Here is a 24,245-nt window from a genome sequence, read left to right on the forward strand (position 1 = left end):
TTGGAAGTAAATATGAATGTTTTAATGCACAGAACAACCTGTCAGGATATGGTAGTGGCAATCACCCAAGGAACCTTTGTGTTTTTGGACACTTGATGTTTCATTCGTGCCACTCTTCTCGTCATGGCCCGCTAGCAAAGTTCTCTCTCCAGTTTGCAGCGAACTTCTCAGTGGCTACTTCAAGGATGTGGGTCCTTCTGATTTCCGGCTTAAAATTCTCACGATACCCAAGCCTTAGTCCCTCGGAGCCAAAATCTAAGGTGAGCCAGCCACTGTTCCCCCTCCCACGTACAGCTGAAAATGGCTGCGCCCACCACTTGTGGGTGGTCCCCACCCCAGCCCACCCTGATGCGCCGTCTCCCTCCATCTCCATCCATTCTGGAGCCCAGGACGAGAGATTTGCGTTGGGAGAGAAAGACGTTGGGGAAAAGCCATGGCCTTCGTTGAATTGTTTTAATTTCCCCCGTCCCCTTGGATGGAGCGGAACGATGGACTTCCTTTCTTAAATAATAATTATTTTTCTTTAATTAAAAAGGGGGAGAGAGAGAGAGAACCTAAGGAAAAGGGAGGAGGGAGGGAATCTAGTTGGCCCCCTCGGATGGCTGTGTGGTTTCCCGAGCTGATCTCCCTTCCGTTGAATGGATAGGTTGCCACATGTCCTTGCTTTTGAGCCAAAGGGGAGCGCCTCTGCCCCGTCGTGCCTCGGTTGGCCGGCCCGTTTTTTGTTTTTGTTTTCACCGTCCCTTGGAGTCGCCGTACATGTTCCGCAGGAGAGAGATCATCTTCTCTTCGCAGCTGATTTTGGTGTCCTTCAGGACATTGTAACACACCATGCCAGGGGAGCGCTCCTCCTCACTGCGACAGAACAAGTAGGGCATAGTGTCAGTTCGGCTCTGGATGTAGGCGCTGCGTAGCAAGTTTGAGCAGTGGTTGCTGACTTTCTCCAGCCGGCGTAGGATGAGATGTGCTTTTCTGGAAGGGGAGAGGGGAGGGGGGGGAGGAAGGAGAAAAACCATCTTTGAGGCTCCGAGGAAGGCGAAGAGGAAGAGGAGGAAGAGAAACAGGCATTTTTAGTTGCTGTTATGGTGCAGGAGAAGCAGATTGGTCCATGGTAGCCAAATGATCAAATTCAAAGGGAGGGGAGTTTGTGGAGAGGAGGAGAGGAAAGAAGAGGGGGAGGAGGAGGAGGAAGAAGAAGAGGAAGAGGATGAGGAAGAAGAGGAAGAAGAGGAAGAGGAGGAGGAGCAGGAGCAGGAGGAAGAAGAAGAAGAAGAAGAAGAAGAAGAAGAAGAAGAAGAAGAAGAAGAAGAAGAAGAAGAAGAAGAAGAAGAAGAAGAAGAAGAAGAAGAAGAGCAAATCAGCTCTATCCTTCTTCTCCAACCTGGAAAAGAGGAGGAGGAACAGAAACAAGAGGAAGAGGAAGAAGAGGCAGAGAAGGAAGAAAAGAAGAGGAGGAGGAGCAGGAGAAAGAGGAAAAGGAAGAGGAGGAGGAGCAGGAGAAAGAGGAAAAGGAAGAGGAGGAGGAGAAATGGGCATTTTAGTCACTGTTATGGTGCAGGAGAAGCAGATTGGTCCATGGTAGCAAAACGATCAAATTCAAAGGGAGGGGAGTTTGTGGAGAGGAGGAGGGGGAAGAAGAGGGGGAGGAGGAGGAGGAAGAGGAAGAGGAAAAGGAGGAGCAGGAGGAAGAAGAAGAAGAAGAAGAAGAAGAAGAAGAAGAAGAAGAAGAAGAAGAAGAAGAAGAAGAAGAAGAAGAAGAAAACTGTTGAGTCTGTGATGCTCTCCTAGCTTAGTAGTTTTCTTGTAGACATTTCATGACCCAGCTAGGTACATCATCAATTCTAGAAGGGTGCAGGCTTGTAGGGAGGAGGATGAAGAGGAGGAAGGCTGTGGGTTCCTTGATGATCTGTATGGTGGTTTTCCTGCAGATGTTTCATGATCCAACTAAAATCAGTGCATAAAACATCTGCCAGAAAACCACCCAGCTTACCCAGCATTGTGGAGGTCACCCAGAATTACTGGAGCTTTGGGGCAGCTCCACCGAATCCCTCTTCCAAAATACAGTAGGATTAAAACGAGTTGAAAGCCGTGGCCTTCAAATACCTTCTCTCCAGCTGGATTTCAACACAATGACATTTTTTGAATTACGAGCCATCTCACCCGGACGCAGCTCTTTGAACCAGTCTGCTCCCCTCGACTCTGATGATAGCCTTGGGTGTGGCACATGGGAACGAGGCATCAGCCAGCTGGCTGGGGGAAGCCGCAGCAAAATTAGCCTCTTCCAAGTCAGGATAAATCTGCAGGGAAGGTATAGGCGGAGCGACAAATCCCCTCTTGGCCAGGAAGAGATTATGGCGAGCTCTTCAGGCCGAGCTGCCGAAGTGAGTCACTTGTGTGAAAAGGTTAATGAAGTCATGTCTAAAGGGTAGACTTATCTTTGGCTGACATCTTCCCCTGCGGAAGGAGGGGGAGGAGGAGGACAAAGGAGAGGGAAGGCTGGGAAGAGGAAGTTGTAGGGAAGGTGGTGGTGGGGAGTAGTGGGGAGAGGTACCTCCCAAGGCAGGCCAGGAGATAAATCCGCAGGGCAGATAGTTTGACGACATAAATCAGCGGCTGGGTCCTTCTCCAAGCACTCCCAACGGAGGAGTTTGGACTTTGGTCCAAATCTGGAGATGAAATTGGCTGGGAAAGTGGGAAATTTGGGGGGGAAATGGACAGGCCATTAATGAAGTCGTTAAAAAAGGCAGGTCGGGGGAAGGAAGGTCGTAAGAGGGAGTTGCCCAGTTAGCCTTCTGCTCTGCCAACTCCTAGCGGCTTCCTCCCACGCAGGGCCACCTCTGTTCTTCTACCTTGTTCATTGGGAGGCAACCAGATGATGTGATGGATGGAGGGAGGGTTAGGCGATCCAGGGCTCCCCGTTGGCCCTGAAATGAACGAGGGGATGGGAGACAAAGCCAAACGGGAATAAAGTTTAGAATTAGGGAGCAGGTGGCCAGAAAGAACTTCGCAAGGTTGGCAACCAGCCAAAGACTTCTTCTTGGTTTTCTTGGAAGACATTTGGCTTCTCCTTGATTAGTTAGTTCTAACTAACTGAAGAAGCTTCTTGAAGTGAAAAGTTTTCAAAGGGGGGGGGGGAGAACAACTAAAGGAAGTCCAGTTGTCTTTTGGGGAAAAGCACCTATGGGACAAAAGAGGGACTTGATCTCTCAGAACTAAAAAAATAATAATTACAAGATATCACAACAAGGAGGAGGAGGAGGAGGAGGAAGAGGAGAGGGGAGAACTGTGGGGTGATTGGTGCTCTGAGCTTGGTGAGTTAGTTGCAGACATTTCATTATCCAGCTAGGTAACATCATCAGTGCTAAAAGGGAATGGATGAGAGGAGGAGGAGGAGGAGGAGGAGGAGGAGAAGGAGGAGGAGGAGAAGGAGGAGGAGGAGGAGGAGGAAGAGGAGGAGGAGGAGGACTGTGAGATGCTAGGAACTCTGAGCTTTGTGAGTTTCTTGCGGACATTTCATTACCCAAATAGGTAACATCATCAGTGCTAAAAAGGAATGGGTTGAGTGGAGTGGATGAGAAGAGGAGGAGGAGAAGAAGGAGGAGGAGGAGGAGGAGGAGGAAGAGGAGGAGGTGGAGGACTGTGAGATGCTAGGAACTCTGAACTTTGTGAGTTTCTTGCGGACATTTCATTATCCAGCTAGGTAACATCATCAGTGCTAAAAAGGAATGGGTTTAGTGGAGTGGATGAGAAGAGGAGGAGCAGGAGGAGGAAGAGGAAGAAAAGGAGGAAAGGGGGGATGACTGTGGGGTGCTTAAGGATCTGAGCTTGGGGAATTTCTTGCAGACATTTCATGACCCGACTAGGTAACATCATCAGTTCTAAAAGGGAATGAGTTTAATGGAGAGGAGGAGCAGGAGGAGGAAGAGGAAGAAAAGGAGGAAAAGGGGGATGACTGAGAGGTGATTGGCACTCTGAGCTTTGTGAGTTTCTTGCAGACATTTCATTACCCAACTAGGTAACACACACACACACACACACACACTTTATTTGTCATTGTACACTCACACATACAATGAAATTCACGTCACACCCAGAGACCAGTCGCAACACTCATAACAGTCCCCAAAACACCACACCCAACCTCCCCCCAAAATGATGATGATGTACCCTTAGTTGGAGAATGAAACATCTGCCAGAAGAAGACAACCCAACTCCAGAGGGAAGGGGTTTTCTGAAACACCCCAACCCCCCACAAGCGATTCGAATTCCCGATCCATTGTGAGGGGTGGAAAGGCCAGAAGCTCACTTACCCCGGTTGGCGGGTTAGCTAGTCCTAATAACGGCAAGGGAGAGAGCAGGAATCCGGACGCGGCGAAAAGGATTACCTGGGCCCGAGCTCATCTTCGCTACGCCAGACGAAGTCCCCGAATTTCTCATAGTGGGAGTTGTAGTGATGCTGGACCCGGGAGAGCATGGAGGCGGAGACTTCCATCAGGGTGTTGTAGGCCGTTTGCTGCTCCTTCCCGCTGGTGTAGCCGTTGTACAAGTTGTAGATCTTATCGGCTACCTCTGGAAAGCAAGAGGGAAAAAAAGCTGATGGAGCAGAACCTCGCACCCCGGCCCAGTTTTCCTTCCACGGTTCTCCAAAGAGGACAGGAGGAGAAGCAAGGGATGAGAAAGAATCAGAATAGAGCGGGAAGGAACTCCAGAGGTCCTCTAGTCTAGCCCCTATACCAGTGACGGTTCAGCTTTTTGGTGCCAAGTGCCCCAATCTCCAAAATGCGATGGGAGTGCCACCTGTGCATACGCCCCGCCCTGGCGGGCACATTCCCTGCCCATGCGCCCTGAGCCCTCACGCATGCACCCTGCCCCACCGGCCCCCATTTTTAAAAAAAACAGTTTTTATTAAACATTTTAATCTTTAAAAACAGGAAGAAAAACACAACAAGAAAACAACCAAAAGCGAAACATACAGACCAATATAAAGTAAATTATTCAGCCTTCTGTATCGGATTTCGTGTTTAGCCTTTATAATTCTCCATTCTGTATTGCCTTCCGGTTGATGACAACAATAATATGACAAGAGTAGTGCTAACACTTATAATAATATTGATTATTCATATCACCATGATATTTACATTCTCTATTTTCTGTTTTGGCTTCTGTTTTCTAGCCACTTATACATTTTATTCCATATTTTATAGAAATCAGGTTCTTCTCTTTCTTTTAGTTCTATTGTCATTTTGTCTCCGGCCCCTAGTTTGGCTTCCAGATTGGTTTTTCAGGCCTCCTTTTATTACATTCAATACAATAGCAGAGTTGGAAGGGACCTTGGAGGTCTTCTAGTCCAACCCCCTGCCTAGGAAGGAAACCCTATACCGTTTCAGACAAATGGCTATCCAACATCTTCTTAAAGACTTCCAGTGTTGGGGCATTCACGACTTCTGGAGGCAAGTTGTTCCACTGATTAATTGTTCTCACTGTCAGGAAATTTCTCCTCAGTTCTAAGTTGCTTCTCTCCGTGATGAGTTTCCACCCATTGCTTCTTGTTCTGCCCTCGGGTGCCTTGGAGAATAGTTTGACTCCCGCTTCTTTGGGGCAGCCCCTGAGATATTGGGACACTGCTATCATGTCTCCCCTAATCCTTCTTTTCATTAAACTAGCCATGCCCAGTTCCTGCAACCGTTCTTCATATGTTTTAGTCTCCAGTCCCCTAATCCTCTTTGTTGCTCTTCTCTGCACACCTTCTAGAATCTCAATGTCTTTTCTACATCATGGTGACCAAAACTGAATGCAGGATTCCAAGTGTGGCCTTATAAAGTGTAAAGAATAAAGTATTCTCGTCTGTCTGTCCAGTCTATTCCTAAAAACTTTCAGTGACAGAGAACCCACAATGACTGAAGGCAAGCCATTCCACTGACTACAGTAGAATAATAGAGCCGGAAAGACTTTGGAGCAGAGGTGGGTTGTTCCCAGTTCAGCTCAAATTAAGACACAGTTGGTAGCATTCAAAGAAAACGTGTACAAAATATTCTATTGTTTGCATTTACCACCAATGAGATTGGCCAAAATGTATCCAAATATGAATCCGACCTGCTGGAAGTACAGGGACTTTCTATCATATATGGTGGACCTGTCCAGAAACTCAAAAATATTGAATGAAAATTTGGAAATGGATACACCAAATTACAGAGGAAGAAATAGAATACAAACAGGAACTCTTTCCGCTGGGAATAACCAAGGGGAAATATAGAAAGAAAATTAAATACATACTAATACACCTGTTTAACTACAGCTCGAGTAATGTTTGCCCAATGTTGGAAACAAAGAAATATTACCCCAGATGAGTTAGTGATTCAGAAAATTTTAGATTGCGCAGAAATGGACAAGTTAACATTAAGATTAAAGAACAAAGAAGAGTCTGAATACTATGAATATTTGGGATAACTGCAGTGGTGGGATTCAGCCAATTCGCACTTATTCGGGAGAACCAGTTGGTAACTTTCTAAGCAGTTCGGAGAACCAGTTGTTGGAATAAATCTTTTGTTTTTTCCCCACTTTACAGGGCTAATCCTGTAAGGAAGGAAACATTCTGGTGTTGTTTCTAGGATAATCTTTATTGTCCTGCCTCTCCAGGTAACTCTTATTACCATTGTAACAACTAAGGTGAAGTGCCCATCGACCTGAGTGACATTGACTTGGCCATGCCCACATGATCACTTGACTACCAAGCCCCACCTACCCAGCTGATCATTAGGGCAGAGAACTGTTTGTTAAATTATTTGAATCCCACCACTGGATAACTGGTATAAATGGTTGCATAACAGGAATAAAGTTAATTCAGCCGAGAAACAATAGAGAAATGTATAGAATTGTAGATGAATGTATATAAATATAGAAGCGATATAAGATTGATAGATACAGGTGTGATGACATAACAGTGTTAGTGTGATGATTGCAAGATGTTATAGAGGGGGGAAAACAATAAAAAAAATCTGCTTAAAATAAAAGACAACAGTTGAGAGCCTTTTGTCACGAGAACTAAACTTTTTACCTTCTGCTTTGGTGTCGTCCACCAATGGGCAAGCGGTTCTCAGCGTGATGGTACTTAATTCGGAGTGCCTCCCACGGGTGTCTACAGCATAGAGGGTAAATCTGAAAAGGAAGACATGCATTAGGGTAAATGGGAGGAATAGTGTTTGAGTGACACTTCCCTTCTTTTTTTTCAATCTATTTTTTTTTAAAACGTAAAAATAAAAAATAAAATAAAAAAAAAGATCTCATCCATTACATACGTTACACTTGGTTACAAGTGTTTTTGCATCCATATTCTCAAATACATTTGCAATCACAGATTTTTCATCTCGTATAACTAAATACCTCACTTTCATTGTACAATGTATATTCAATTACAATTAATATTATTATTATTTTTTCAATAAACCTAATTCCCTTACATTCTTGATTGTCTATTTAATAACAGTATACCTTTATATAAAAGAGCCGAGGTGGCGCAGTGATTAGGGTGCAGTACTGCAGGCCACTTCAGCTGACTGTTATCTGCAGTTCAGCGGTTCAAATCTCACCGGCTCAAGGTTGACTCAGCCTTCCATCCTTCCGAGGCGGGTGAAATGAGGACCCAGACTGTGGGGGCAATATGCTGACTCTGTAAACTGCTTAGAGAGGGCTGAAAGCCCTATGAAGCGGTATATAAGTCAAATAAATAAATAAATAAATAAATAAATAAATAAATAAATAAATAAATGAATGAATGAATGAATGAATGAATGAATGAATGAATGAATGAATGAATGAATGAATGAATAAATAAAATTACAGATCCCAATGTGAAAGAGATTTACCAACCATTTATATTTGTAGATTACTGTTTTAAATTATGTATAATCCCACCAATCATCTATAGGGTATGCTTATATTCATTATTGTCCTTGTATATCATACATTCAAACAAAGATGTTATTCCTTCATTTTTCAACAAGGTATTCTAAATAGTCATTTCATATATATTTATCAGCATAAATATAACAAATATATATATATATATATATATATATATATATATATATATATATGTATATATATATATATATGTATGTATGTATATATATACATACATACACACACACACACACACACACACACACACACACACACACCAATTTTTAATTACTTCCTTATTAAAAATATTTATCAACAACATGATATCTTTGTAATATATCCTTAGGGTTATACATTATATCACCAATCCTCTATACATAAATTCATTGTTATCCTTATCCATTTTAAAACAAAAAGTTCTAAAGCAGCTAATTCATATATATATCATTCCCTTCTTGAGGGCTCTTCCAGGAGCATGCAAAGAAAGAGGTTTTGTTCAGACAAGATATATAAACATGGAAGGTTATGATTTGAGTTTTACGTTGCTCCTTCCTTAAAGTCCTTGACCACTGCTCCGAAAGGAAAGGGCGGGGAACAAATCTAATGCATAAAAATAAGGAGGGGAAGAGAGAGAGAGACCAAGCATGCTTAGGAAAAATGGGGTTAAAAAAATACAAGGTCTGGCTGGAGAGAATTGAGGGCAGAAATCAATTTTTAGGCTTTCTTCCAACTTGTTTTCCTGGGGATAATATCTATCCGTCTGTCCGTCCGTCCATCCACCAACCCCCTTTTTCTTCCATCTGATGTAGAGCAATGGAGAGAAATGTGAGGGGAGAGGAGGAGAAAGAGAAAGAGGAGGAGGAGGAGGAGATAGATGAGAAGCAGAAAGAGAAAAAGGAGAGGGAGGAGGAAAGGGAGAAGGAGAAAGAGAAGGAGGAGTGGGGAGGAGATAGATGAGAAGGAAAGGGTGTGGTAGATGAGAAGCAGAAGTAGAAAGAGAAAAATGGAAAGGGAGTAGAAGAGGGAGAAGGAGGAGAGAGATGAGGAGGAGGAAGAGAAAAAGGAGGGAGGAGATAGATGAGAGAGAGAAAAAAGGAGGAGAGAGAGGAAAGGATAGATGAGAAGCAGAAGTAGAAAGAGAAAAACAGAGAGGGAGTAGGAGAGGGAGAAGGAGGATAGATAGATGAGAAGGAGAAGGAAAAGAAGAAGGAGGGAGAAGAGATAGATGAGAGAGAAAAAGGAGAGGGAGGAGGGGATAGATGAGAAGCAGAAGTAGAAAGAGAAAAAAGGAGAGGGAGTAGGAGAGGGAGAAGGAGGAGAGATAGATGAGGAGGAGGAAAAGAAGAAGGAGGAAGAGGAGATAGATGAGAGAGAAAAAGGAGGAGAGGGAGGAGGGGATAGATGAGAAGCAGAAGTAGAAAGAGAAAAACGGAGAGGGAGTAGGAGAGGGAGAAGGAGGAGAGATAGATGAGGAGGAAAAGAAGAAGGAGGGAGAGGAGATAGATGAGAAAGAAAAAGAAGGAGGGGAGGAAGGAGGAGATAGATGAGAAGCAGAAGGAGAAAAGGAAGAAGGAGAGGGAGAAGGAGTAAACAGATGAGAAGGAGGAGGAAAAGAAGGAGGGAGAGGAGATAGATGAGAAGGAGAAAAAGAAAGAGGAACAGAAGGAGAGGGAGGAGGAGGAGGAGGAGGAGGAGGAGGAGGAGGAGGAGGAGGAGGAGGAGGAGGAGGAGGAGGAGGAGGAGGAGGAGGAGGAGGAGGAGGAAAACCCAGCTCCTAAATCATTGTAGGTTTTCTAAGCAGAAGGATAAGGGCCGAAAACCCAGACTATTCATTTAGGGCTGGAAGAATCCGGATGGGCAAAACAGGGAGAAGGCCTGGAGGCCAGTTCCTTTCTCCAACCTTTTGGGCCAAAGGATGCCACGGGTCCTCCTTAAATCAGCAGCCTTGCCTAGAATCACCCCATCCCGCTTTCATCTAGGCTTCCAGGAATCCCGAACGAGAGAGGTCCTTCCTCCGCGAGGGAGAAGAAGATCCAAGATTGCAGCTTCTATTCCCCCCCCACCCCACCCCCCCGGCAAGAGAAGTGACTCCCAGAAACTTTGAAGAATGTGCAAAATACTTCCTCCGGGAGGAAGTTATGGAAGAGATGTTGGGAACAGAAGCCAACTTCTGCCCTTCTCTTTTTTTTTTTTCTTTTTTCCTTTAGCCATTGATGTGGGTAGCAAAACCTGCTTTTCCTTTCCTTTCTCTCCCCAAAACAAAAGGAAAGAGACAAACAAGAAAACCACTGCTTGGCCTACAGATGGGCCAGAGAACCAAAAGAGAAAAAGGACGACACTTGTTGATCAAAGTTTGTCTGCACAGGTTCTGTTTTCCCAGACAAGTTGAAAATAAAGAGAGAACAGCTGCCCAGATGCAACATTTCCACCTGTTAACCTGGATATATAACCTAGGGAACATTTTATTTATGCTCTACTCTAACATTCTCTCTCCCTCTCCTCTCCTCCTTCTTCTTCTCTCTCTCCTCCTCCTCCTCCCTTTCTCCCTCTCCTCTCTCTCTCTTTTCTTTTCTCTCTTCTCTCTCTCTCTGTCTCTCAATTTCTCTCTCACATTTTCTCTCTCTCCCTCCCTCCCCCTTTTCTCTCTCCTATCTTCTCTTTCTCACTTTTCTCTCTTCTCTCTTTCTCTGTCTCTCAATTTCTCTCTCTCTCCTTCCCTCTCCTCTCTTCTCTCTTTCCCCTTTCTCTCTTCTCTCTCTCACACACTTTCTCTCCCTCCCTCCCTCCATCCCTCCCCCCTTTCGCTCTCTCCTCTCCTCTCTCTCCCTTTTCTCTCCTTTCTCTGTCTCTCAATTTCTCTCTCTCTCTCTCCTTCCCTCTCCCTCTCCTCTCTTCTCTCTTTCCCTTTTCACCCTTCTCTCTCTCTCACTTTCTCTCTCTCCCTCCCTCCCTCTTTTCTCTCTCCTCTCTTCTCTCTCTCTCTCTCTTTTCTCTCTCCTCTCTCTCTCTTTGTCTCACAGTTTCACTGTCTCTCTTCCCCCCTCTGTCCATCTCTCTTTTCTCTCTCCCTCTTTCCCTCTCTCTTGGGTTCTCTGTCTCTCCTTTTCTCTTACTCCCTCTTTTCCCTGTTTTTTCTCTCCTCTCCCTCCCTCCCTCTCTCTCCCCCCCATCTTGTTTCTGTCTGTGTTTGTATGTGCACAAGAGAGAAAATTGTGCAATCTCTGTGAAATATCCCGTGGTTAATCTTCTTCTAATTTCAGTTCAGCTTTCTAACAACAAGGGACACTGAATACTCCTTGGCTACCCTGTAGGGGAAGAAATGCCTCTTTTCTAGCCACTGTGATACAAAATATATATTTATACAAATATTATGCACCAAAGCCACAAGAATGCATTTCCTCCTATGGATGGCAGCTTGGCAGAATTAGGAAACAGTAAATCAAACAAACCAAGCATTCGGTGCCAAGCGAGACAGTGGAAGAAAAATGTTAAGCGTCTCCGAATCGGTTTTTAGGCTCCATGGATTGGTAGATCCACAATTTCAACTATTTGACCAAAAAACAAAACAAAAAGCCAATGTTTACCCCACTCCCAAGAGATCAAAGACAATCTTTATGGAAATGACCGCAAAGATACTTTTGTGAAGGAGAGGGAGGGAGGGAGGGAGGGAGGGAGAGAGAGAGAGAGAGAGAGAGAGAGAGAGAGAGAGAAAGAAAGAAAGAAAGAAAGAAAGAAAGAAAGAAAGAAAGAAAGAAAGAAAGAAAGAAAGAAAGAAGCAACCAGTGGAAACACAGATCTTAACAGAGCTGTGTGAAAGATTTTGAGGGGAGGGGAAAACCTAGTGAGGGGCAAGCACTTTGTTTCTGAGCTGGAATATATAACATTTTGCCTTCTTCTAATATCCTGCAACGTGCATATTCATCAGAGGAGGAGGAAGGACATTAAAAAGTAAATTGTGTGGCCCCTGGTCACCAAGATCTGACCCAGATTGGATCTTACCCTGGGAAACGTACATTTGTCTTCATTCAAGATAGATGATAGGTAGGAGGGTAGGTAGGTAGGTAGGTAGGTAGGTAGGTAGGTAGGTAGGTAGGTAGGTAGGTAGGTAGGTAGGTGAGTGAATGGCTGGGTGGATGGATGGTTGGATAGATAGATATAGATAGATAGATGATAGATAGATAGATAGATAGATAGATAGATAGATAGATAGATAGATAGATAGATAGATAGATAGATAGATAATAGAGAGATATACAGACAGACAGATAGACAGACAGACAAAACTGCTTTAGGAGAAGGAGGAGGAGAAAAAGACAGGGCTGCTACCTAAGAACCCCAATGTCATTCCTGACTCTAGGGGGTGCTGCTCATCTCCGTTTCAAAGCCGAAGAGCCAGCGCAGTCAGAAGACGTCTCCGTGGTCATGTGGCTGGCATGACTCAACACCGAAGGCGCACAGAACGCTGTTCCCTTCCCACCAAAGGTGGTGCCTATTTTTCTACTTGCATTTTTTATACGTGCTTTCGAACTGCTAGGTTGGCAGAAGCTGGGACGAGTCACGGGAGCTCACTCGGTTACGCGGTGCTAGGGATTCGAACCGCTGAACAGCCGACCTTTCTGATCGACAAGCTCAGAGTCTCAGCCACGGAGCCACCGCGAAGGGTCCAAAACTCAGGACAAGTGGACCTCCTGGCATGCTTTTCAAAGCATGCTACTGCAGCTGATCCATGCTCACTCTAACCTTCTCCTGAATTTTTCCCAGCCCTAAGCTCCCAGGAATGAGTGGGGATGACCTGCCCTTGGTTTTTAAAGCGGGCTCCAGTTGATTTTAAACTGGAACACAAACAAACACAAGCACAGCGATGATGGAAAAGCTACAAAGGGAACCGGACTTGGGCCAAGGGTTTGGCCCATGATTGGAAAGGCTCGCTCGTCCGATGTTCTCCGCTATCTTGCACAATGGCGACTAGGCAAGCTGTCCACCTATCCCTAGCGGGATGGTGGTCGCAAGGGGAGAAGTCAGCTGAATGGAGACCGGCACCACAAAACAAAGTGCGTGTCAACAACCGTTAGGAGTTCTGAGACTTGGATGGGAAGCCGTTCCCCTCTTCAAAGCATAAGTAGCAATAGCAATAGCAGTTAGACTTATATACCGCTTCATAGGGCTTTCAGCCCTCTCTAAGCGGTTTACAGAGTCAGCATATCGCCCCCAACAATCCGGGTCCTCATTTTACCCACCTTGGAAGGATGGAAGGCTGAGTCAACCCTGAGCTGGTGAGATTTGAACAGCTGCACTGCCAAACTAGCAGTCAGCTGAAGTAGCCTGCAGTACTGCACTCTAACCACTGCGCCACCTCGGCTCTAGTAGCTAATTCTTATTAACAGAATCTACGCAGAGGGGACGGATGCCATTTTGGCACGACAAAACGATACATCCCCACTTTTCTCTCCTTCCCTCCCTCTACTCTCTCTCTTCTCGTTTTTTTTTTTTTACAATAATACAATAATACAATAGCAGAGTTGGAAGGGATCTTGGAGGTCTTCTAGTCCAACCCCCTGCCTAGGCAGGAAACCCTATACCGTTTCAGACAAATGGCTGTCCAATATCTTCTTAAAGACTTCCAGTGTTGGGGCATTCAGAGCTTCTAGAAGCAACTTCTGTTCCACTGATTAATTGTTCTCACTGTCAGGAAATTTCTCCTCAGTTCTAAGTTGCTTCTCTCCTTGATTAGTTTCCACCCATCGCTTCTTGTTCTGCCCTCAGGTGCTTTGGAGAATAGCTGGACTCCCTCTTCTTTGGGGCAGCCCCTGAGATATTGGAAGACTTCTATCCTGTCTCCCCTAGTCCTTCTTTTCATCAAACTAGACATACCCAGTTCCTGCAACTGTTCTTCATATGTTTTAGCCTCCAGTCCCCTAAATCCTCTTTGTTGCTCTCCTCTGCACTCTTTCTAGCGTCTCAATGTCTTTTTTACATCGTGGCGACCAAAACTGAATGCCGTATTCCAAGTGTGGCTTTACCAAGGCCTTATAAAATGGTATTAACCCTTCATGTGATCTTGATTCCATCCCTCTGTTAATGCAGCCTAGAACTGTGTTGGCTTTTGGGACAGCTGCTGCACACGGCTGGCTTCTATTTAAATGGTTGTCCACTAGGACTCCAAGATCCCCTTCACAGTTACTACTATTGAACGAGATACCACCTATACTGTACCTATGCATTTGGTTTTCCTTGCCTAAATGTAGAACCTTAATTTTATATAGATGATAGATAGATAGATAGATAGATAGATAGATAGATAGATAGATAGATAGATATAGATTAGAGATAGATAGATAGATAGATAGATAGATAGATAGATAGATAGATGAGAGAAATTAGATAGATAGATAGATATAGATATAGATTAGATATAGATAGATAGATAGATAAATAGATATAGATTAGAGATAGATAGATAGATAGATAGATAGATATAGATTAGAGATAGATAGATAGATAGATAGATAGATAGATAGATAGATAGATAGATATAGATATAGATTAGATTAGAGATAGATAGATAGATATAGATATAGATTAGAGATAGATGATAGATGATAGATAGATAGATAGATAGATGGATAAAGAGATAGATAGATAGATAGATAGATAGATAGATAGATGGATAAAGAGATGATAGATAGATAGATAGATAGATAGATAGATAGATAGATAGATAGATAGATGGATAAAGAGATAGATAGATAGATAGATAGATAGATAGATAGATAGATGGATAAAGAGATGATAGATAGATAGATAGATAGATAGATAGATAGATAGATAGATAGATAGATAGATAGATGGATGGATAAAGAGATAGATAGATAGATAGATAGATAGATAGATAGATAGATAGATAGATAGATAGATGGATAAAGAGATAGATAGATAGATAGATAGATAGATAGATAGATAGATAGATAGATAGATAGATAGATATATAGATATAGATATAGATAGATTTGAAATGTTGTTTTAAAAGAGTTCACAACCTTAGAAATCAGACCAGACACAGAAAAAAGAGAGAGAGAATCCCGCAGGGAAATGTAATTCCAGTGGAAAAAAAATATGTGCTGCCTCTGACCGAGAAAACATCCCTTCGCGGGAGCACCACAACATGCAACAGATTGCAAAACCAAAGGAACGAGTTCCATGGTTCGGTGGGGAAAAGGAACGTGAGGCCTTTGGCGCTGCCAGAAGAAGACCAAGTTACTGCAGGCCACTTCTGGCTTCCCAGTGAACTTATCTTTTACAAAGTTGGAGAAGGCCAAGAAGTACAAAACGAGTGAGGGAAAAAAAAAAAAAAACAAAAAAGGAAAAAGAACATGGGGGAAAGGAAACCCCGACTGGAATCCCCGTCTTCTTGGAGATAACTTTCAAAAGGGACTTCCTGTACTTTTGGCACATGTTGAGCGTTTGTTTGCCAGGAGGAGGAGGAGGAGAAGGGAAGACAAGAGATACATGCTGCAACTGTCTGCAAAAAAAGACCTGTAATTTGGTGCCTTGAATCCATCCATCCTCCTCTTCCTCCTCCTCCTCCTCCAGGTTGGAGAATAAGGATAGAGTTGATTTGCTAGGATTTCCTTCATAATAATCTCCTCCCCCTCCCCCTCCTCCTCGTCTTCCTCTTCTTCTTCATCACCATCATCATCGTCTTCCTCCTCCTCCTCCTCTTCTTCAGGTTGGAGAAGGATAGAGCTGATTTGCTAGGATTTCTTTCATAATAATCTCTTCTTCTTCTTCTTCTTCTTCTTCTTCCTTCCTCCTCCTCCTCCTCCTCCTCCTCCTCCTCCTCCTCCTCCTCCTCCTCCTCCTCCTCCTCCTCCTCCTCTTCTCCAGGTTGGAGAAGAAGGATAGAGCTGATTTGCTAGGATTTCTTTCATAATAATCTCTTCTTCTTCTTCTTCTTCTTCTTCTTCTTCTTCTTCTTCTTCTTCTTCTTCTTCTTCCTCCTCCTCCTCCTCCTCCTCCTCCTCCTCCTCCTCCCTCCTCTTCTCCAGGTTGGAGAAGAAGGATAGAGCTGATTTGCTAGGATTTCTTTCATAATAATCTCCTTCTCCTCCTCTTCTTCATCACCATCATCATCATCTTCCTCCTCCTTCTCCTCTTCTTCAGGTTGGAGAAGGGTAGAGCTGATCTGCTCTTCTTCTTCTCCTTCTCCTTTCTTCCTTCTTCTTCTTCTTCTCCTCCTCCTCCTCCTCCTCCTCCTCCTCCTCCTCCTCCTCCTCCTCCTCTTCCTCCTCCTCCTCCACCTTCTCAGCTCTGATATGTCAATGGCCATATGCCCAAGGAAACAAATCTCTTAAAACAGATCCAAGAAATGCACTCGCTGAAAATGTGAAATCAAGTCTTGCAGTCCCCTCTGTGAAACTTGCACCATAAGGAAGCTGAGCACCAAAGAATGGAGGCCTTTGAAATCTGGTGCTGGAGAAGACTCCTGTGGGTCCTTTGGATTGCAAGGCGATCCAACCAGTCAGTCCTAGAGGAGATCCACCCTGACTGCTCTTTAGAAGGCCAGATCCTGAAGAGGAGACTCAAAGACTTTGGCCACCTAATGAGAAGGAAGAAGGACTCCCTGGAGAAGAGCTTCATGCTGGGAAAGATTTCCTTTTGCTTTTCTGCTGTAAATGATACACCCTGACAATACACTGTATTCAAAATGTTTATGAATAAAAATAAAACAATTTAAAAAAGAAATGAAAAGTAAGGTATTTCTTCTCCGGGGAAGAGAGAGAAAGGGGGGGGGGGGGAGAATTAAAAACAATTTATTTTTCTTTTAATCAGAAAAGAAGGGGTTGGGTGGAAAATGTACCCATCGTGGGTTTAGGGTAGAGTGCAGCTTGTATGTTACTGAAGGATAGATGCCTTAGCAATGGAAAAACAAGTGGCTTTCAATCCTAACGCGGGACTGGAACTCACCGGCTCCCATTTTCTAGCCCCATGCCTTAACTTAAGCCAGACCAAACTGGAGCTTGAGAAGGAGGATGAAAACGCTTGTTCAAATTAAAAAGAAAGCAAAAGAAGGCACAGAAGAGGCTGCACTTCCTGAGAAGAAGGCTCAAGAAGATAAATCTATCTCAGCATCTACTTCTGTCCTACGATTGCAGCACCATTGAGAGCGTCCTGACATACTGTATTCTTGCATGGTACGGGAGCATCTCTGCAGCGGACAAAAAAGGCTCTCCGGAGAATCATTCAAACTGCCCAGAATATCACCGGGCTCCAGCTACCAGCCCTGGATGATATCTTCCCATCTGGATGTTCGAGAAAGTTGCACAACGTTCTCAGAGACTCTTCCCCATCCTGCTTACCATCTTTTTAGACTGTTGCCTTCTGGCAGAAGATACAGAAGAATGAAAAACTCGGACCACACGTCTTCCGAATAGCTTTTATCCCAGAGCTATCATTGCACTCAACAATGAACTAAAAGGGCCACCATCAGTAAGCTATTGGAGAGCATTACTTGGTCTGTTGCAGCGACGTGCAGGCAGGGGAGGCAGAGCCTCACCACTGTCATCATGAAAAGAAAAGAAAAATGTAAAAGGAAAAAGGCTGAGCTAGTTGCTGCCAGAGCCACAGTGGATGACTCTGCTTAGTGCTTAACTGTTTAAAAAAGCCTCTAAAAAGTGCCCTCTACAGGAGGAGGCGGGAGAACCACGTGCCTCATTTAGTCTGACATTATGATCACTCGAGCAGAGTTAAGCAAGGGTTAAAAGTCAAAAAATTCCTTATGTAGATGAGGCACATGGTTCTCTCGCCTCCTCCTGTAGAGGGCGTTTTTAGAGGCTTTTTTAAACAGTTAAGCAGAGTCATCCATTGGGGACTCTGGCAGCAGCTAACCCAGCCTGACCTTAGCAGCTCTTGCCTTTTTCCTTTCTTGAAAGCGGGCAAAAGCCGCCCTGCTCCTATGTCCGACATAAAGGCGTCCCGCCTCTATGTCGGACATAGCGGCAGGGCAGCCAAAAGCCGCTTTCTTTCTTTTTGCCTCACCAGCCATAAACCTCACCGCACGTCACTGGTCTGTTGTGTGGATGCTTGGGTGATTTAGGGGTGGGGAATTTTTTTGGTGGGTGGGTGGGGTGTTTGGAGATTGTTAAGTGTGTTGGGTCTCTGGGTGTTATGTGAATTTCGTTGCATGTGTAAACTGTGTACATACGTTCAATGACAGTAAAGTAAAGTTAGAGTAAAAACCACTGTCCGTTTTCTTTGTCTTCTTAGCTCCCTGAGTTACAGAGCTCCTTCTTCACCCCCTTCCTCCCTCCCCTCACTTTTGGAGAGATATAGGATTAGGAAAGATTTATTTAATTGCATTAGCTTACTATACATGGGGGAGGTTGGGAAGAGCCAGAATGAGATAAGGGAAGGATGAATGCTATTCCAATTTGGGTTATCAATCAATGAAGCCTTATGGGGAGGGGGGGGACTAGGCAGATAAATACCCATGTTTTATTCCCCCACTACCAAACTTTCCCTGACTATTATTTCCAGGGAAGCGGTAGAGAGAGAGAGGAGAGAGATAGGGGGGGGGGGGGAAGAAGCAGAAAGCCATGAAGAATCCCTGTTATCTCTCCTCTACAGAACTTCTAAACACTGGCTAATTTGTCTTCTCTGCTTATACTTTCAAGCCACCTTCCTATCTAACTTGATTTATCTTCCTTACAAGAGATGAATCCAGCACCCACCGCTCCTAGCTTACAGCTGGAGACTAGACAGATAATGGCTGAGAGCTTCATTTGTTTTTTGGGTGGGTGGGTGGGTGGGGGAAACGGCAAACAATTTTTCGTTCCTGAGATTAGGCGAAAACACCAAGGAAACGGAAAGAGGGGAAAGAATGAACTTCTAAGTTAGAAACTTACATTCACTTCCGAAAGGGTGAATTACCAGGAGACGGTGAGTTCTAGTCCTGTTTTAGGTATGAAAGCTGGCTGAGTTACTTTTTGTCTATCACCAGGAGACGTGAGTTCTAGTCCCGTTTTTAGGCATGGAAGCTGGTTGGGTGACTTTAGGCCAATCACCAGGCGATTGTGAGTTCTAGTCCCATTTTAGGCCTGAAAGGTGGCTGGATGACTTGGGGCCAATCGCCAGGAGGCGGTGAGTTCTAGTCCTGTATTAATCATGAAAGCCAGCTGGATGACTTGGGGCCAATCGCCAGGGGATGTTCTAGTTATGCTTTAGGCATCAAAGCCTGCTTCACAGCTGCCGTTCTTTAACTCTTGGCCTTCAATACGCCACACTGAATTTTTCCCAAGAAGTTAGGATATAGATATTATTATTAGGCATGCCATTCCTCTGAATGACAAAGGTTGGCTTAATGAAGATTGTGCAACCTCGAGTCATCTGGAAGGCATACATTATGTCAACATTATCTGTTTGATCCTTCAGGGCTCCAAGCAAACATCAGAAACACTGACACAACTTCCTCCTTCTCTCCTCCATCTCCTCTTCCTCCGCCATTTTCTTCTCTTTCTCCTCCTCCTCCTTCTCCTCCTCCATCTTTTCCTCCATTGTCTCCTTCTCTTCCTCCTCTTCCTCCATCTCCTCCTCTTCTTCCTCCTTCTCCATCCTCCATCTCCTCTTCCTCCCCATCTTCTTCCTCCTTCTCCTCCTTCTCCTCCTCCATCTTCTTCTCTTCCTCCTCCATCTCCTCCTCTTCTTCCTCCTCCTCTATCCTCCATCTCCTCCTCCATCTTCTCCTTCTCTTCCTCCCCCTCTTCTTCTCCTTCTCCTCCTCCTCCATCTTCTTCTCTTCCTCCTCCATCTCCTCCTCTTCTTCCTCCTCCTCCATCCTCCATCTCCTCCTCCATCTTCTCCTTCTCTTCCTCCTCCTCTTTTTCCTCCTCCTCTTCCTCCACCTTCTCCTTCTCCTCCTCCTTCTCCTCCTCCTCCATCTTCTTCTTTTCCTCCTCTTCCTCCTCCATCTCCTCTTCTTCCTCCTCCTCCATCCTCCATCTCCTCCTCCATCTTCTCCTTCTCTTCCTCCTCCTCTTCTTCCTCCTCCTCTTCCTCCACCTTCTCCTTCTCCTCCTCCTTCTCCTCCTCCTCCATCTTCTTCTTTTCCTCCTCTTCCTCCTCCATCTCCTCTTCTTCCTCCTCCTCCATCCTCCATCTCCTCCTCCATCTTCTCCTTCTCTTCCTCCTCCTCTTCTTCCTCCTCCTTCCTCCACCTTCTCATTCTCCTCCTCCTCCTCCTCCATCTTCTTCTCTTCCTCCTCTTCCTCCTCCATCTCCTCCTCCTCCATCCTCCATCTCCTCCTCCTCCATCCTCCTCCTCTTCTTCCTCCTCCTCTTCACCTTCTCCTCCTCAAACCTCCTCCTCCTCCTTTTCAAACATGGATCTCCTAACTAGCCTTTTGGGAAAGAAAGAAAGAAAGAAAGAAAGAAAGAAAGAAAGAAAGAAAGAAAGAAAGAAAGAAAGAAAGAAAGAAAGACTCTTGTTTGTTTCTTCAAATATCAGATGTTGAAAAGGCCACGAAATCCATCATGCTCTATTTGTTTGTTTCTTCCCAGAAGCCACAAGCTTGGCTTTGATCTAAGGAAGGAAACATGTGCAGGGGAAGGGAAGGGACTGGATCAATGGCAGGGACTCATCGCTTGAGGTTAAGTCCAAAATGCGGACAATGTAAGCAGCCAGGATGTTAAATAATATTTATGGAATGTGCAAAGAGGGGATGAAAGAGGTTACTCAACTCCCAAATTGGCCTTTTGGATTGTGTTACCCAAAGAAGGCATGGAGAGGCATCGGGAGAATGCACAACTCAGCATGCGCGTGTCTGCCGGACAGGCAAGTTCAAAACACAACCTCCCCGTGGAATTGTCAACAGCTTCAACGGCTTCCAAGTAAAGATGTTTTCCTTCAAGGAGTGGAGAAGCAAGAAGGCTACTAAAGAGACACCCGGGGAAGTGGGAGGGGGGCGGACTCTCTGCCTAACTAATTTTGATCTGAATGATGAAGAGGCTTGGATAGCAATAGCAACAGCACTTGGACTTACGTCCCACCTCATAGCCCTCGCTAAGCGGTTTACAGAGTCAGCCTCTTGCCCCCCAACAATCTGGGCCCTCATTTGACCCACCTCGGAAGGATGGAAGGCTGAGTCAACCTTGAGCTGGTCAGGATCGAACTGCTGGCTATGGGCAAAATTAGGCTGCAATGACTGCATTCTAACCACTACACCATCACGGCTCCTAATGCAACATCCAATCAGCTACAATAATAGCACATAGACTTATATACTGCTTAACAGTGCTTTACAGCCCTCTCTAAGTGGTTTACAGAGTCAGCCTCTTGCCCCCAACAATATGGGTCCTCATTTGACCCACTTCGGAAGGCTGGAAAGCTGAGTCAACCTTGAGCCAGTCACAATCAAACTGCTGGCAGTGGGCAGAGTTAGCCTGCAGTGCTGCATTCTAACCACTGCCCCACCATGACAAGGAAGGAAGGAAGGAAGGAAGGAAGGAAGGAGGGAGGGAGGGAGGGAGGGAGGGAGGGAGAGAAGAAAGGGATGGAAGGAAGCAATAGCAAGTAGACTTAAATACCACTTCACAGCCTTCTCTAAGCGTTTTATAGAGTCAGCCTATTGCCCCCAACAATCTGGGTGCTCATTTAACAATGACAGAAGGATGGAAGGATGAATCAACCTTGAGCCAGTCAGGATCGAACTGCTGGCAGTGGGCAGAGTTAGCCTGCAGTGCTGCATTGTAACCACTGCCCCACCATGACAAGGAAGGAAGGAAGGAAGGAAGGAAGGAAGGAAGGAAGGAAGGAAGGAAGGAAGGAAGGAAGGAAAGAAGGAAGGAAGGATGGAAGGAAGGAGAAAAGGAAGGAAGAGAAGGAAGGGATGAAGGAAGAGAGGGAAGGAAGCAATAGCACTTAGATTTATATGCCACTTCACAGTGTCAGCAATAGCAATAGCCCTTAGACTTATATAGCACTTTACTGTGTTTTACAGCCCCCTCTAAGAGGTTTACAGAGTCATCCTCTTGCCCCTAACAATCTGGGTCCTCATTTGACCCACCTCGGAAGAATGGAAGGCTGAGTCAACCTTGAGCCGGTCAGGATCGAACTCCTGGCAGTAAGCAGAGTTTACTACATTCTAACCACTGCACCACCACACTTCGTAATGCAGCATCCAATCAGCTACAACAATAGCAGTTAGACTTATATACCGCTTCACAGTGCTTTACAGCCCTCTGTAAGTGGTTTACAGAGTCAGCCTCTTGCCCCCAACAATCTAGGTCCTCATTTGACCCACCTCAGAAGGATGGAAAGGCTGAGTCAACCTTGAGCCGATGACCATCGAACTGCAGGCAGCCGGCAGAGTAATACCACAATACTGCAATTCTAACCACCGCGCCGCCACAGCTCATTAGGATGACGAGCAACGAAAGGTTTCAGATTGACAAAGTTTGGTCCAGTGGCTATGATTCAACCTTTGGACACCTTTGGCCTGAGTGATGATGACTTCATTGGCGTACCTCCCTCTGGCCGGCCCAGTCTTCCCTTTGCTTACTTGTACAATCCATCAGGCTCCAAGCATTTGAAAATGACGGAATAAAGGCTGGCGTCTTGGCCGTCCCCGTGAGTTCTCCCAGCAGCAACGCAGGCAGTCCCAAGGCCGGACAGTAAATCGTCAGCAAAGCTCAAGGATTCTCCTGTAGATAAAGAAGATATGGAATGTTTTCAAATACTGGACTTATTTTATCAATGGTTGGATCACAGAAGCAGGAATAAGGAATTGGAAAGATACTATTAGGTATGTCTTATGTTCAATATGTTACTATATACTATTACGTACGTAAACAAAATGACCAAGACAATACGGTGTTCCTAAAGCACTTATGTTAAGGAAAATATATTTAAAAAACTGTTTTTTAAAAAATAGATTAGGGTATTGTTTTCTGCTGAACTGTTTGTCAGGTATTAATCCCTGCTTCTCTGACTGCAAGAGAGGATGTGTCTTTTTGTTTCCTTCTTAACTTAATCAGGCTGCCTAGCCAATAGTTATGCCAACCTTGCTTTTCCAAAGGGCAACCGGATTTTGTTTTTCCTTGAAGACATTTCACTTCTCATCCGAGACACTTTCTCAGTTCTGGGTCAGAAAAAGAAGCTTCTTGGATGAGCAGTGAAATGTCTTCAAGGGAAAAAAAATAGGAAAGTCCAGATGCTTTACCTAAGTTAGTTACCTAAAACACACCTTTTTCTCCTCCTAGCATGACGTCCTTTTTTCTCTGCCAACCGGAAGTCCGGTTCCCCCACCATAGAGTTTCCTTCTAGTGTGGAATCTTTTTTCTTCTGCCGACTGGAAGTCCGCTAACACCCCCACCCCACCCCAATAGAGTCTCCTCCTCCTAGTGCAGTGTTCTTTTTCCTCTGACGATTGGAAGTCCGATTCCCCCACCATAGAGTCTCCTCCTAGCGCGGTGTCCTTTTTCCTCTGCCAATTAGAATTCCAGTTCCCCCCACCATAGAGTCTCCTCCTAGCGTGGTGTCCTATTTTCTCTGCCGACTGGAAGTCTGGTTCCCCACACCATAGAGTCTCCTCCTGGCGCGATGTCCTTTTTCCTCTGCCAATTAGAATTCCAGTTCCCCCCACCATAGAGTCTCCTCCTAGCGTGGTGTCCTATTTCCTCTGCCGAATGGAAGTCTGGTTCCCCACACCATAGAGTCTCCTCCTGGCGCGATGTCCTTTTTCCTCTGCCAATTAGAATTCCAGTTCCCCCCACCATAGAGTCTCCTCCTAGCGTGGTGTCCTATTTCCTCTGCCGACTGGAAGTCTGGTTCCCCACACCATAGAGTCTCCTCCTGGCGCGATGTCCTTTTTCCTCTGCCAACTAGAATTCCAGTTCCCTCCACCATAGAGTCTCCTCCTAGCACGGCGTCCTTTTTCCTCGGCCAACCGGAATGCTGTTCCCCCCACCATAGAGTCTTCTCCTAGCATGGCATCCTTTTTCCTCTGCCAACTAGAATTCCAGTTTCCTCTACCATAGAGTCTCCTCCTAGCATCCTTTCCCCTCTACCTGTCCTAACCGAAAGCCCTATCCATTGTGGAGCCGACCGGCCATAGGAAGCCGCAGCAGAGGGATGGAAGAGCCATATGCGGCTCCAGAGCCACAGATTGCCGACCCCAGTACTAACTTAACAACCGTGGCAAGAACAGTCATAAAATGGGGACAGTACCCACGTAACAAATGACTTTCTTAGCAACGGAATTGTTGGGCTCACTCGTGGTCATAGGCTGAGGACTACAGATACACCTAGGCCTGTGGAAATCACACCAGGTTTTCTTCACATTGCATTCCTGCAT

General features: G+C 45.1%; 1 protein-coding gene across 1 annotated transcript; it reads right to left on the reverse strand.

Annotated features, from left to right (window-relative positions):
* On the reverse strand, positions 1-24,245 carry LOC106540424 (astrotactin-2). Its single transcript, XM_087707617.1, has 5 exons — positions 24,119-24,245; positions 22,452-22,593; positions 7,055-7,155; positions 4,386-4,569; positions 1-972 (listed from the first exon to the last, which is right to left on the reverse strand). Exons 1-5 carry the CDS (start codon positions 24,243-24,245, stop codon positions 735-737), a joined length of 792 nt encoding a protein of 263 aa, XP_087563743.1. The 3' UTR covers positions 1-734.

The sequence above is a fragment of the Thamnophis sirtalis genome, unplaced genomic scaffold (genome assembly GCF_051295495.1).
Source record: "Thamnophis sirtalis isolate CommonGarterSnake01/CBP01778 unplaced genomic scaffold, rThaSir2_p1.2 scaffold_2, whole genome shotgun sequence".
NCBI lineage: Eukaryota > Metazoa > Chordata > Lepidosauria > Squamata > Natricidae > Thamnophis > Thamnophis sirtalis.

Coding starts and splice junctions, on each gene's coding strand:
- LOC106540424 (XM_087707617.1), bottom strand. CDS start 24,245: ATGCAGGAATGCAATGTGAAGAAAACCTGGTGTGATTTCCACAGGCCT. Junction 22,594..24,118: donor GAAAGTCATTTGTTACGTGG/GTACTGTCCCCA, acceptor CTTTATCTACAG/GAGAATCCTTGAGCTTTGCT. Junction 7,156..22,451: donor GAGCCTGATGGATTGTACAA/GTAAGCAAAGGG, acceptor CTTCCTTTTCAG/ATTTACCCTCTATGCTGTAG.